Source organism: Arvicola amphibius, chromosome 1 (assembly GCF_903992535.2).
Source record: "Arvicola amphibius chromosome 1, mArvAmp1.2, whole genome shotgun sequence".
Classification (NCBI taxonomy): domain Eukaryota; kingdom Metazoa; phylum Chordata; class Mammalia; order Rodentia; family Cricetidae; genus Arvicola; species Arvicola amphibius.
The window spans coordinates 194,587,665-194,600,143 of record NC_052047.1 but is presented as its reverse complement, the minus strand read 5'-3'; the positions used below and the strand labels follow the sequence as shown (position 1 = coordinate 194,600,143).

Below are 12,479 nucleotides of genomic sequence, written 5' to 3'. Positions count from 1 at the left end.
TCTGAGACATAACATATTCTGTTCAAGCATATGAGCCCTGTTTTGGTAGATTGGCAGCTTTCTATCTACTGAAAGTCACTGGACATTGCTTGTGTCTACTTTAATATCAAACCCTGACATTTGTGCAAACACTAGGATCTAAACTTAAAGGTGGGCTTGTCAAAACAGCAAGTAGAATTACAGGAGAAGGCCTGCTACTCTGCACTTAAGTAAACTAACCGAGCTTTCCTTATTTCTTTGTATTTGGGGAACTTGAGGCTTCCGGGGCCGCCAGACTTGTAGTAGGTAAGAGTAAGAAACAGGTGCCTGGGGCCTCGGCACTGAAGGAAGCATGACTTATTCCATTGCAGGTGCAGCAGGTGACAGATACAGTCATTTTGAAAGCAGAGAAGGGGACAAGTCATATGCCTGTGGAAGTGTCTGCATTTTAGACAGAAATAGCAACACACTGCAGTGTGCCTTGCATGTTTGAGGTCATCTGGAGTGAGGGGTACATAGGAAGGGAAGTCAGAGCTGAGAAGTCTGGACCACCAGGGCCCTAGAAGTCTCCTGCCCTTAATTTCAAGTACAGACATTGGTTCAGCTTTGCTGAGCTTAAGGTGTGGAAAAACCATGAATATTCTAAATTTTAGTTGGAAGCCAGAAAGGAGTACAAGTTAAGATTATAGTACAACAGCCAGGCCTGGTGGCACACACCTTTAATCTCAGCACTCCAGAGGCAGAGGCAGGAGGATCTCTAAGTTGTAAGCCATCCTGGTCTACATAGAAAGTTCTATGCCAGTCAGGGCTGTAATGAGACCCTATCTTTAAAGGAGAGAGAGAAAAAGAGTGGGAGAGAGCACATACAAGAAAGGTAGTAAAGGGGAAAACGTTAGCATGCTTAGAGCATGGGCCTGGCTTACAGGTTTCTTACTCAGAACTGTGCAGTAGGGTTAGAGAAGCTAAGCCTAACAGTTTACCCCAGCAGTTACCCAAGTTTGCTGCATGCTAGAATCATCTGAGGACCTTGTAACAATCCTGGGCAGTGTTTATTTAATGTTGAGCCTGCCTTGACCTCCTGAATGTTGTCATTATGGGTATATGTCACCACACCTGTCCACAAAGTGTGTACCTCAGGGACCCCTGAGTAGTGCTGAGTCATTGTATCATCTCACGTCAAGTGAGTCCAGTCACAGCCACAGTGTAAGCACCACCCGACTTTCCCCGGCTCTCGTCATCCACAGCCACAGTATAAGAAAGACTCGACTTTCTGTAGCTCTCGTCATAATCCACACGGTAGCAGGCACAGCATAAATATCTGCAATAGTTTATTTCAAAGATTTGACATTTACAAGTAGAGGCACCACATGCTTTCTGACAGTAAGACACTGCAGGAATTGAAGTCCAGGGAGAAAGATCCAGAAGTTCCTTCACAGAAGACAGGCCTGCAGTGCAAGCATCGCGCTTGCCCACAGACCTTTGCTCCCAGTGCAGGAGAGTAGCTCAATGCTTGCCTCATTTACTGGAAAAGTTCACTGAACGTAAGTTTCCGCTTCTTCCTCCAGTTTCCAGCTCAGCAAACTGTAGGGAATAAACAGTGTCAAAACTGCCACTGCGGATAACGCTGTAGAACAACGTTCGCTTTCAGCGCTATCTACCATGCGGCCGTTCCCCACTCAGAAGGCTGTCTAGGGGCCTGAAGCAGCGCTTTTGTAGACTAGTCCCTTCGTTGCATAGACTTCAAGGTACACAGAAGTATGTAGAAGTCTGTCTCATAAATATGATTAGTGTGGATGATAGGTTAAAACTCGAATAAGCAGTTTCATGTGGTACCTGAAAACCATGAATTACAACTTCAAACCTCGAGCTGTATGAGCAGTTCTCAACCTGTGGGTCATGACTCCCTTGGGGGGTGAAAATCAGGCATTTACATTACAGTTCCTAGCAGTAGCAAGATTATAATTAGGAAGCAGCAATGAAATAATTTTATGGTCGGGGGGGGGGGGGGGCACCAAAACATGAACTGTTTGAACGGATCACAGCAGTAGGAAAGTTGGGAACCACTGTCAGTGCTTAGCGCTGGCAAGCAGGGTTTTTTTTTTTTTTTTTTTTTTGGTTTTTCGAGACAGGGTTTCCCTGTAGTTTCTAGAGCCTGTCCTGGAACTAGCTCTTGTAGACCAGGCTGGCCTCGAACTCAGAGATTCGCCTCCCGAGTGCTGGGATTAAAGGTGTGTGCCACCACCGCCCGGCACAAGCAGGGTTTTATAAAACAGAAGGCACTTACCTAGAGGATCCCCATGACCCTAGGGCTAGTGTAATCAAGATGGCACTGGGATGACAATTATGGGAAGTGACACAACACAAACTGGGGCCCTAAAGAACAGCATGCTGATACAGTAGCCCTAAGGCCTAAAAGGTCAGCATAATCTAAGCTGCCAGGAGATTCTCACATTCTAAGAACTTAGAGTTTGATAGTGCAGTAGCTAAACATCAGGTGTGAGGACAGGACGAAGGGAGGGCGGTTTTGAATGCATCCTTTGGCAGGAAGTACCTTCAGCTACTCCGGGATGCTCTCATAGAGGCTCCTGATTTGGGTCTGGAAGAATCTGGCGAGCTCCACACGTTTTGCTTTTAGTGTCGGTGTCAAAAGCCCATTTTCAATGGAGAATGGCTCTGGGTGGACAAAGATGCTTTTGACCTGGAAGGTGCGCACATGTTGATGGTTGGCATTTCATCTGCAAAGTGCCCCAACTACTCCAGGATAAACTGCCAGGTTTATTTCACCTTATGAAAGTAAAGACCCATGTTCCTTCTGAGACAGGGCCGTGTGCATTCCAGGCTGCCCTCAGACTCGCTGTATAGCAGAGATCAATCTTGAACTTGTGATCCTCCTCCCCCTACCCGAACAGTGCTGAGGTGACTAGCGTGCCCTTCCAATGTCAGGTTAATGCAGCTCCAGAAACTGAACCCATGCATGCTAGGCAAGCATTCTAGCAGCCCAGCTATACTGGGCATTTGGATGAATGGAGTAGGAAGAATGACAGACAGCAGCGATGGGGGGAGGGTGTCAGAATACATAGCTAGAAATCTAAAATAAGTTCCATGAAAGTTAAAGGCTTGAAACCAGTAGAAGTGGGAGCTTTAAACTCAGACCAGGATGGCATCAGCAGTACAGACCTGTTCAAAGGATTTCAGGCCACCTTCTCTCCCAATTTTCTTCAAGTCTTCTAAAATGGCTTCCTTTACACTCTAAAATGAAAAATACCACTCAAATCATGTGTGTTTGAGGTTTCAATGGAAGGCTAAGCAAGAACAAACGTGTGCTGAAGCATTCCGTCATGAACTTTGCCTTCCTTTCGCAGAGAGGGGAGAGGAGAGGTGAACCAGAGCCGACCAGGCTCTGTCTGCACGGCTCTTTTCATTCTCTTCTGTTTCATTTTCTCTCCCAAGCAGCACATTACTGCTTCAAAAGAAAACAAAACAGCATTCTCTGTTCTCAGTGCTCCATTCTATGATTCGGTCTGTAAAACTGCTAGGTCCACCTAGGATACAGAGTTACCTGTCTCCGAAGCAGGAAAAATACCATCCAGAGAGGAGGCTCAGAGAACCCAGAGATGCCACAGCCTCTAGGGCCTTCTCTCTGCCACAGCAGGACTTTCTCAGGCATGCTTATGGGAGAACATTCTCGGTCACGCTTAACGTATGTGGAGAACATTTTGAGGCTTACTTAGTGAACGTTCTCAGTCATGTTTGCATAGAAAACATTTTGAGCCGTGCTTATGTGGAGAACATTTTGGCCCATGCTTACTTGGTTTTGGCACAGTTCTTCAAAGGATCCCTTCACCCCAATCTTAGCTGCGAATGAGGGGAGCGAGTCTGGGTCGGGAACCACTACTCCTATCAGGAACGACTGTGGGAAGGAGCATGGGTTATCAGAATAGGTCAGACTGTCCGACTCACCCGGCACTCAGCTTTCTTCCCCACACAGTCTCCCTCTCAGCACTTAGCTACGAAGATGTCCTAGTCAAGCCTGGTTGTGCAAAAAGCAGTTGTCATTACGCTTAGAGAGAATTCCCAACCAATGGGTATTGAAACTCACCATTCCCAGCCCCCTAAGAAATTGTTTTGTGTCAGAGGAGCTCCTCAGAGCCGATAAGTCATGTGAGACAAAAGCTACCCCTTAAAATACTTGTTTTAATAATCCCAATAAATTAATTCATGGACATTTATGACTCAGAATGTAGTTCTATAGTAGTAAGCTGGGGTATCTTATCTGGACCCAGCTATGCAAATGTCCTATGGCTATGAGAACCCACAGAGGCCATCCCTAATGGCTTGTTACCCGTAAGCTCTCCCCATGGACAAAAACTTGCAATACTGGTCTGCTCCTGATGTAAACATTTTCTATCTTCTCTGGAGCAATGTATTCTCCTTGTGCCAACTTGAAAATATTCTTCTTCCGGTCAATGATTTTCAGCGTTCCATTCTGTATGAGGCAGATAAAAGCATCTGTGTTGAAGCCTTAGAGATGGTATCAGAGGAAGGTGGGAAAGCCACAGATAATGTCCTATTTAAAATACTTTCTCCGAAGATTTCTGTTGTTTCTCTTTCTTGGCTTTGGAGAAGTAAGAAGTGGCTTCCACAAAGCCTGTCTATAGAAAGCCAACCAGCAGGCCTCAGGGAAAGTCCCAGAGACCCGCTGGGTTCTGCAAACGGATGCCTCCGTCAATGAAGACGTTGTGCAGCTCTCAGTTTCTAGTAACGTATTTCCAACTACTCCATCTCAAGAACTCTGAGAAATGAGCCAGTATCTTACTAAAACTGTGTAATGATTTTGCTCTCCCTGTCATGTTTACTTCCTGTTAAATCTGGGCGCAGGCTGAAACAGCTGCATGCACTAATCAAGCCAGCCAGTAACTGGGCTTGTTAGGACAGAAGTAGGGCCGGCAGTGCTCTGACCACCGTCACGGGTCATTTGCCGCTTCATTTCCCTGAACTTAATTTCTCTGAGGAGCTTATCTTCTTAGGGATTTGAATTGTAGAATTGGAACAAGGGGCAAACACAATCCACAGGACCATACCATAAATAGGGCTCTATACTGAACTAACCCTGGGACAATCAGAGTCAGATTCTTCATTCATACTGAAAGTGATCAGTAATGAACAGCCTTTTATCACCCATGTGGAGAGCCAGATCTATTGCTTGCATCCTATACTTAGAACAGGGGGCACTGACTCAGCAGAAACACGTTAAACTCAATCAATAAAGTACATCATGAGGACTGTGTGTTCTTGGGAGTGTTCATAGTCAAGTATTCTTTGTAGTCAAGCATTCTGAATCTCTCTTAAATCTTGAATAATGAGCAAGAAAGGAGTTTGAAGAGATAGGTATAGTCCCATTCCCCTGACTTAGTAGATAAAACCTGAGGAAGGAGACCCTTGGGAAATTCCCCTGTGGGGTTTTAAGGAAACAGATGAGATTGATAGTTGCCAATTGTTGACAGGCAGGCTGTAAAGCAGTGTCTGTGTCTCCACAGAGAGAGACTGAAGGTCAATGAGAGGCAGACATGAGCCTCTGGAAACACATGCTCTGGAAATCTCATTTCTTTGTTTTGATACGTTCCCATGAATTAATTAGACAGAAAACACTCCTCTGAAACTCACAATAGAAAAAGTTGTAGGCACATGAAGCTATCAAACAGGAATTTCTACCTTGAGATAAGTAGAAGTCACCTAACTTCTCCCTGGTCATGAGCCAGCCTTTTCCACTGCAGGAAAACCATGCCAACTCTGAGGTCCAGGGCGATCTAACTCTAAAGCATCCCACTTTAGGGTTGTGTCTAGATACCGCATCAGTACCACTACCTATAGTATACACATTGTATTTGACGAGAAATATAGAAAGAAGAAAGCCTTCCAGTTGGTTCATTCTGGTGTCTTCTGTAAGGACGAGCGTTGGCAGCTTCTCATCACACACTAGCCACTTCATCCACTCAGCCCGTAAGGGCTGGTACCAGAACACTGATCTCCCAGTTGCCGAGCTAGGGTCTTTCAGTTGGTACTCTCCTCTCTGTACTCAGAAAATCCCACAAAGGCAGGCTGCAGACCTATGGCCCTGCAGCTATTCCAGCTGACTAAGCTCACATTCCTACCCCTCTTGCAACAAGTAGATTATTCTCCCCAGTCCCACAGCAGAGATAGAAGTAATGGGGAAATACCCACTGGAAGCCAGCGACCAATGTCTCCAGTGTGAAGCCAGCCATCCTGGTCCAGTGCTTCCTGTGTCTTCTCCGTGTCCTTTAGGTAGCCTTTGAACACATTATTGCCTTTGATGCAGATCTGTGTGCCAGATAGTAAGAGGGGGACGACAATAAAAATGACTACTACTTCTACTTATTAAACATCTGCTCCAAACAAACACATTTGGTGGTTTCCACTACAGTGTGGAGCCCCTTTCATCCCCACTATAGGAAAACGCAGTGCCCTATCTTGTGTTCCTTCCTAGAAGCTGAGGCCAAGCCAGATGGCAGCTCTAAGTTCCTTTTGGACTAAGCCTCCCCACTGTGACTGACTGAGTGCTGGGCATGAGCTACCCACCTCGCCTTCGTTGTTTACTGAAAAGTAGTTCATGTCAGCCACGTCTTCCAGCTTTACAAAATTGCAAGCCACTGGAGTCCCAACATGACCTAAAACATACCAGATAGTATGAGCTAAAGCAAGGGTGTTTCTAAGATGTTTATGGGATTGACTGGAAGGATGGGAACAGGACTTGAGTTTGCCATTCATCATATTTATCCATAACCAAAATTATCTAAACCCCAGACCATGGTTCAGTTAGAAGCCTTCTCCCAGCCAACAGATAGAAAACCCACCTGCTGTCCAGTCGCCGGGCGATGTAATTGTACATCCAGCTGTGCATTCTGTTTGGCCGTAAGCTTCAAACACCTGGGAAACCAAAGAACTTTGAGGCTTAAGGTAAGTACGACTGGCTGTGCCGTCTGCAGGAAAATGGGTAATGGTGACAAGAGCTGGAGATGTTTTTGTGACATCTTGAAACCATGTCCAGCTGCTAACTCTTCACAACTGGGAGCTCATTACAAAACAAAAGCATTCAGAAACAGTACAGAAACCTACATTAAAAATATGGCCTATCAAGTAGGTGAGGAATGCAAATCATCCAGTAGGTGATAGCTAGTGGTCATTGGACTTAGCCTGGGCGGTAGAGCAGCTCTGAAGGACATGGGAAACACAGTAGCGGTAGCGTGATTCTTGAGGAAAGAGCTCCAGCTTTGATAAAGACCAAGGGTTGGCAAACTTTCTGCACAGGACAAGACTGAAGATTCTGTGCTTTGTGAGACATCTGGTCTCTCCCTCAACCACCTAACCCTGCCAATGTGGCATAAAAGCTGCCACAGACCTTGTAGAAATGAACGGGGTCAGCTGAGTTCTGTATCTTTTCAACTCTACAGGAGGCAGTGGGGTAGTGCTATCATTGCCAGCCCTCACATAGAGAAGACAGTCTTGACCAAAGAAAGGCTGGTGGCTGGAAGCAAGTTGATAGGGCCACTGCAGTCAGAGGTGTGGCCTGCAGTTGGAGGGTTGGTAGAAAGAGAGATGCTGACAGGAGATATTGCAGGGAAGGAGTTGGAAACAGAACTTTATATTAGTCTTTGGGGCTGAAGGAAAGAAGGATGGCAGTTTGAAAACCCCAAAGACCCATCACTGACTGGTACCAGACTTTTAATAACGGGCACATGCATGGGGAACGTTGTCTGTAAAGGTAAGCTACATCTATTTTCTATTTTGATTGTGATGTGTGGCTGACTGAATCAGCAAGATAGGCACCTGTTTGGAATGGGAGTGAGGCCAGGTCTATACATTATAGATGGGTGAGGTATAAATTTTTTAAAAAACAAAAAGTAAATCCATAAAACTACCAGAAAATGTGGGCACAGATAGTCTTACAAATTCCCAGGGATTAGAAAGGTTTATCAGGGCTGGGGAGATGGCTGACATTAAGAGCTTTGGCTAGCTACTCCGCAGGAGATCTAGATCAGTTCTCAGCAGCTCAAAGTCATCTTTAACTCCAGTCTGAGAGGATGCAGCAGTCAGCCTCTGGGGGCAACAGGCATGCATGTGGAAGAATACCCACATACATGAAATTTAAAAAGTATTTAAACAAAAAGCAACAACAAAAAAATTTAAAAGGATAACTAAAAAAAAAAAAAAAAAAAAAACATGAGAGAAAAACATACGTCAATTGGCCTGCATCTCGATTCAGTTTTCATATTGCTATGAGCAAGGCAAAAGAAAAAAGATGGACCAGGAAAAAGTCTAGCATAGCAGAAATTAGTTTTAAGTATATGAAGAACTCTTAGAAATCAGCAAGGAAACTAAGTCTCCCTTTGCCTGCTTCCTGTAAGGGACTTGTAGAGAAGAACTGCAAGTGCCAGTGGACAGGGAGGTTTGCTATTAATGAAAGAAGCAGCATGAAATGAAGCATCTCATTTAGAGGCAACTAACTGATGAAAACCTATGGGGAATGATGGTACTTCAGGTACTACCTGAATGTACGAAAAAGACAAGACCTGCCTGGAAGCTGGTGATATACATTACCATGTAATAGGCAAGGCTGGCAAGGTAGGTAAAGGCACTTATTGCCAAACCTGAGGTCCTAGGTTGTACCCTGGGAACCCACATGGTGAAAGAAGAAAAGCAAAGCTCGTAAAGCGTCCTCTGACCACCACCTCGTGCTATGGCTGTGGGCAGAAGTGTCCACCAGTGGTGGCTCAGCATCTTGTGATCTCAGCAAGCTGTCGTGAAAGCATCCGGTGACACTAACGGCCCTCTGCTTAGTAAGGATTGCCGTGGCTGGAGCATGAGGCAAGGGGTGTTTGGGAATACCAATTCCATTTGTGTGAAGATTCCCGTTGTCTAAGATTTGGGGTGACCCTCTCTTTAATACTTTTCACTAACAATTTCACGTTTATTTAAACAGTGAGCAGCATTGATGTAAACACGAAGTCTTACCGAGCACCCCATTGCAGCCCGGAAGAACGTCAGGACTGGGGTGGAGATGGGGGCGGCTCCAGTGATCATGATGCGAACCTTCCCACCCAGGCCATCCTGTTCGGTGGAAACAAAAGGAGCTGTTGAGCTTCTGTTCTTGGCTTCATTTTCCGCTACTGTGGGATGGGTGAAATCGCATGCCAGCTAGCTGTCTGACCTGATTGGTTTATAAACACTTAGACTTCAGCCTGACACTAGAAAGTCACTTTGAATGCCGTGCCGCCTATTAGAGTCGTGCCTGGGAGAACTTCTGTGTGTTTTTGTTAAGTTCTTCAATCACTTATCAACTCAACAAAACAGGTTACGACAATTATACAGAGTGCTAATACCTACATACAAACTGCTGTGCTTTCTCACGTCTCCTTAGTAGCAAAGTTACACAAGTGTGATCTTCTCAAAAGGTAACAGCAGAGCTTAGGAGGTGGCTCTGTGGGTAAGGCACCCGCTGTTCAAGCATGAAAACCAGAGTTCACACACTCAGAACTCAAATAAAGCCAGGTGTCATGGCGCATACCTGTAACTCCAACCCTCTCCTCTGATGAGATGGGAAATAAATTCAAGCGTAACCCTAGAAGCTATTAGACTAACTTGCAGCAGTGAACAAGAGAGACCCTGTCTTAGACAAGGTGGCCATGAGGCTTGACATCTACACACTACACATACACCATGGCACATGCTTTCCCTAGCACCACCATACCCCCCTACACACACACATCTGCATACAAAGGGAAAGAGGTACAAAGAAAAAAAGGTGTGAATGGGCATAGAAGATGATCTCCAGTTAGGGCGTCCCTGAAACCGGAGACAAGAGGACGGTGGATCCATTCAACTTACTTGGATCTTTGAAAAGACCAGCTTGTCCCACAAACTGTTGCGACGAATGATGCCATTTTTCACTTCGTTGAATTTACTCATGATAGCCAGGTTCAACAAGAACCTCTTCAAGGGTGTCTTGGCTTCATTTTGTACCTGGGGACGGGGGGTGATAAGACCATGTGTGAGTAGCCAAGATGCTGACGTCACGCTTCAGAAGGAAGCAGCCCACACTCATGAACTAGGTTGCTTACTAATAAGCCCACAGAACCATGGCCACACTCTGAAACAAATGAAGTTGCTACATTATGTAGAGCCCCAGCCCTTGCAGACTGCTAGCCCTGGGAAACACCTCGCAACTGAGGCAAACAAACACAATGGCCACAAGCACCACTGGTTAAAAAGTCAGAGAGGAAATCATTCCATGGGCACGATCCCCCTTTGATTTAAAAGTCAGAGAGGAAATCATTCCATGGGCACGATCCCCCTTTGATTTAAAAGTCAGAGAGGAAATCATTCCATGGGCACGACCCCCCTTTGATTTAAAAGCCCAGAGAAAGGTTTAGGAATCCTCTGCCTCAGTGACGTTTTCACATCCTCCAAATCTGGAGAATTTATTATCTTTATAACAAATGTCCTTTAGCCACATCATACACAATCCAACAGAAATCCCTAATGACATCTTTCTCCTCTTTGGGCTTACACCCTTAGTATCATTTCCCCGCATCCATGTTATCTTCCTGTTTTCATGACCCTGGCATTGTAACTCTGATCTATCAGCCACAATCCCCTATGAGAAGAGCACCCCCATTCGTGGCTCACAGGAACCTCTGTATTTTCTAAATGAAAGCCTATCCTCTACTCCAAGCTCAGGACCTTTCTATATTGATAGTTGCACTCATGGACATTGGCGCTCTTTCCAGTCCAGGATGTGCAGGATGCTGCTCCCCACTCGGGCTTCTGTTCACAGGCCTTGTTTGTTCATGCTCACTCCCCAGTTCAGGCTGCGAGCATCTGCTCAGGCTGTGACATCATTTAGCCCCGTCTCCCCATCTGATTCTGAGGTACAATAGATGCTGCCGAAAACATGCTGGTCCGATGCCCCTTAACCACAGACTGCTTGCCTCTAGCAGCCCCAGGACCAGCTCTCCTGACATCACTGGCAGAAAGCTATGACCAGAAATTCATCTAATAAAAATCTCCATCTTACTAAATAAGCTCCAGATTCAAGTTATTTATTATGTTTTAATATTTCCAAATATTTTCTCTCAAAAACAAAAAAGCTCAGTAACACAAACAAAAACCCTAACAACCCAACCTAATGGTTCCATAGTCTGATGAGGAATTGGAAGAATTATTAACAGTGCTTCCCATGTCTACACATCATCCGTGTTCTAGAACACTCCATTCTTGCTATGGCTCAGTTTGGCCTCTGGTAAGACTGAATGGCAATATCAGAATCAGAAGTAGGGCCCAAAGCATATGAGTAATGGCGTCACTTCCTCAGACTCCAGGTCTGTGGAATAACAGGTACTCTAGTGTAACTAGAGGTTTCTCTCCTGCCTGCTAGTTCCCAAATAACAACTCTGAGGCTTAATATTATTACAAACTGGCTTATGGCTTAGGCTTCTTAGTGGTTAGCTCTACGTATAAGTCAACCCACTTCTAATAATCTGTGTATCGACACGTGCCCTGTGATTTCCCAGCAATGCTCTGGCATCTTACTCCTTTGGTAACTTCTGGTGTCTCCCCTGACTCTGCCTTCTTTCTCCCTTTATCTCTGCTTGGATTTCCTGCCTGGCTCTATTCTGCCTGGCTATTGGTTAAATCAGCTTCTTTAATTAGCCAATAGTAATAAAAAGTATTCACAGCATACATAAGGGCATCCCACAACAATATTATATTGCCTGGCTTCAGATCCAAGCTCTCAATGACCAGTTGTGGAAATTAGCCAATCTAAGACTTAGGTGAAAAATTAAGCTTAGAATATCTTGTATCAAAAAGCAAGGAACCCATCATAGACTACTGAAGTCATGTCAAAAGGACTTGATGTGCAAATAATTTGATGCGCAAACTTGGAACATCAAAATGAATAACTAAAAGGGGTGGAAAAATAGAAATAAGATAATGAGTTCACTATAATACAAAAAAGATTCTCACTGGCTACTTTTGAGAATTTCTGGGGCTTGAATTTATTATACTTATGAGTGATAAATTAAGGAGAGAATCAAATATTTGTTGGGCCTTTATGACAGAATGTCAGATAAGGATTATAATAGAAACGAGAATTAGAATTAGGAAAGCCATCATTTTGCAACCTCAGCGAGCAATGCTCTATGATAACTGAAACTATTAAGTGATAGTTTATTCTGCTACTTTTCCCTATTCGTTATGACTGGGGAAATTCTTTAACATCCAAATCTGTTTCTGTTTTTCCTAGAAGGGTTAAATAAGTGAACACATTTGAAATGTTTACCTCGATCTGGTACCTCAGCACAATGTTACATCACCAGCTCATACACATCGGGGTAAGAATTTTCCAGGGTGTTGCTTAAAAACTGAGGCACTCCCCTAAGTCTGAGTGTAGTTATTCCTCAGATAAGCAATATTATCCAGAC

The 12,479-nt window shown here is 44.7% G+C and overlaps 1 protein-coding gene across 2 annotated transcripts in view; it reads right to left on the bottom strand.

The window, feature by feature from the left end:
• Positions 1–1,290: 1,290 nt before the first annotated feature.
• Acsl5 (acyl-CoA synthetase long chain family member 5) overlaps positions 1,291–12,479 on the bottom strand; it is a 49,730-nt gene continuing 38,541 nt past the window's right edge. For both annotated transcript variants that reach the window (XM_038342922.1, XM_038342929.1), the window contains exons 13-22: positions 9,883–10,017; positions 9,010–9,105; positions 6,852–6,924; positions 6,577–6,665; positions 6,202–6,318; positions 4,322–4,465; positions 3,788–3,889; positions 3,157–3,228; positions 2,531–2,677; positions 1,291–1,560 (exon numbers count right to left, since the gene is read on the bottom strand). In XM_038342922.1, the coding sequence (XP_038198850.1) occupies positions 2,537–2,677; positions 3,157–3,228; positions 3,788–3,889; positions 4,322–4,465; positions 6,202–6,318; positions 6,577–6,665; positions 6,852–6,924; positions 9,010–9,105; positions 9,883–10,017 (969 nt within the window). In that variant the 3' untranslated portion in view covers positions 1,291–1,560; positions 2,531–2,536. The remainder of the gene's footprint in view (positions 1,561–2,530; positions 2,678–3,156; positions 3,229–3,787; positions 3,890–4,321; positions 4,466–6,201; positions 6,319–6,576; positions 6,666–6,851; positions 6,925–9,009; positions 9,106–9,882; positions 10,018–12,479) is intronic.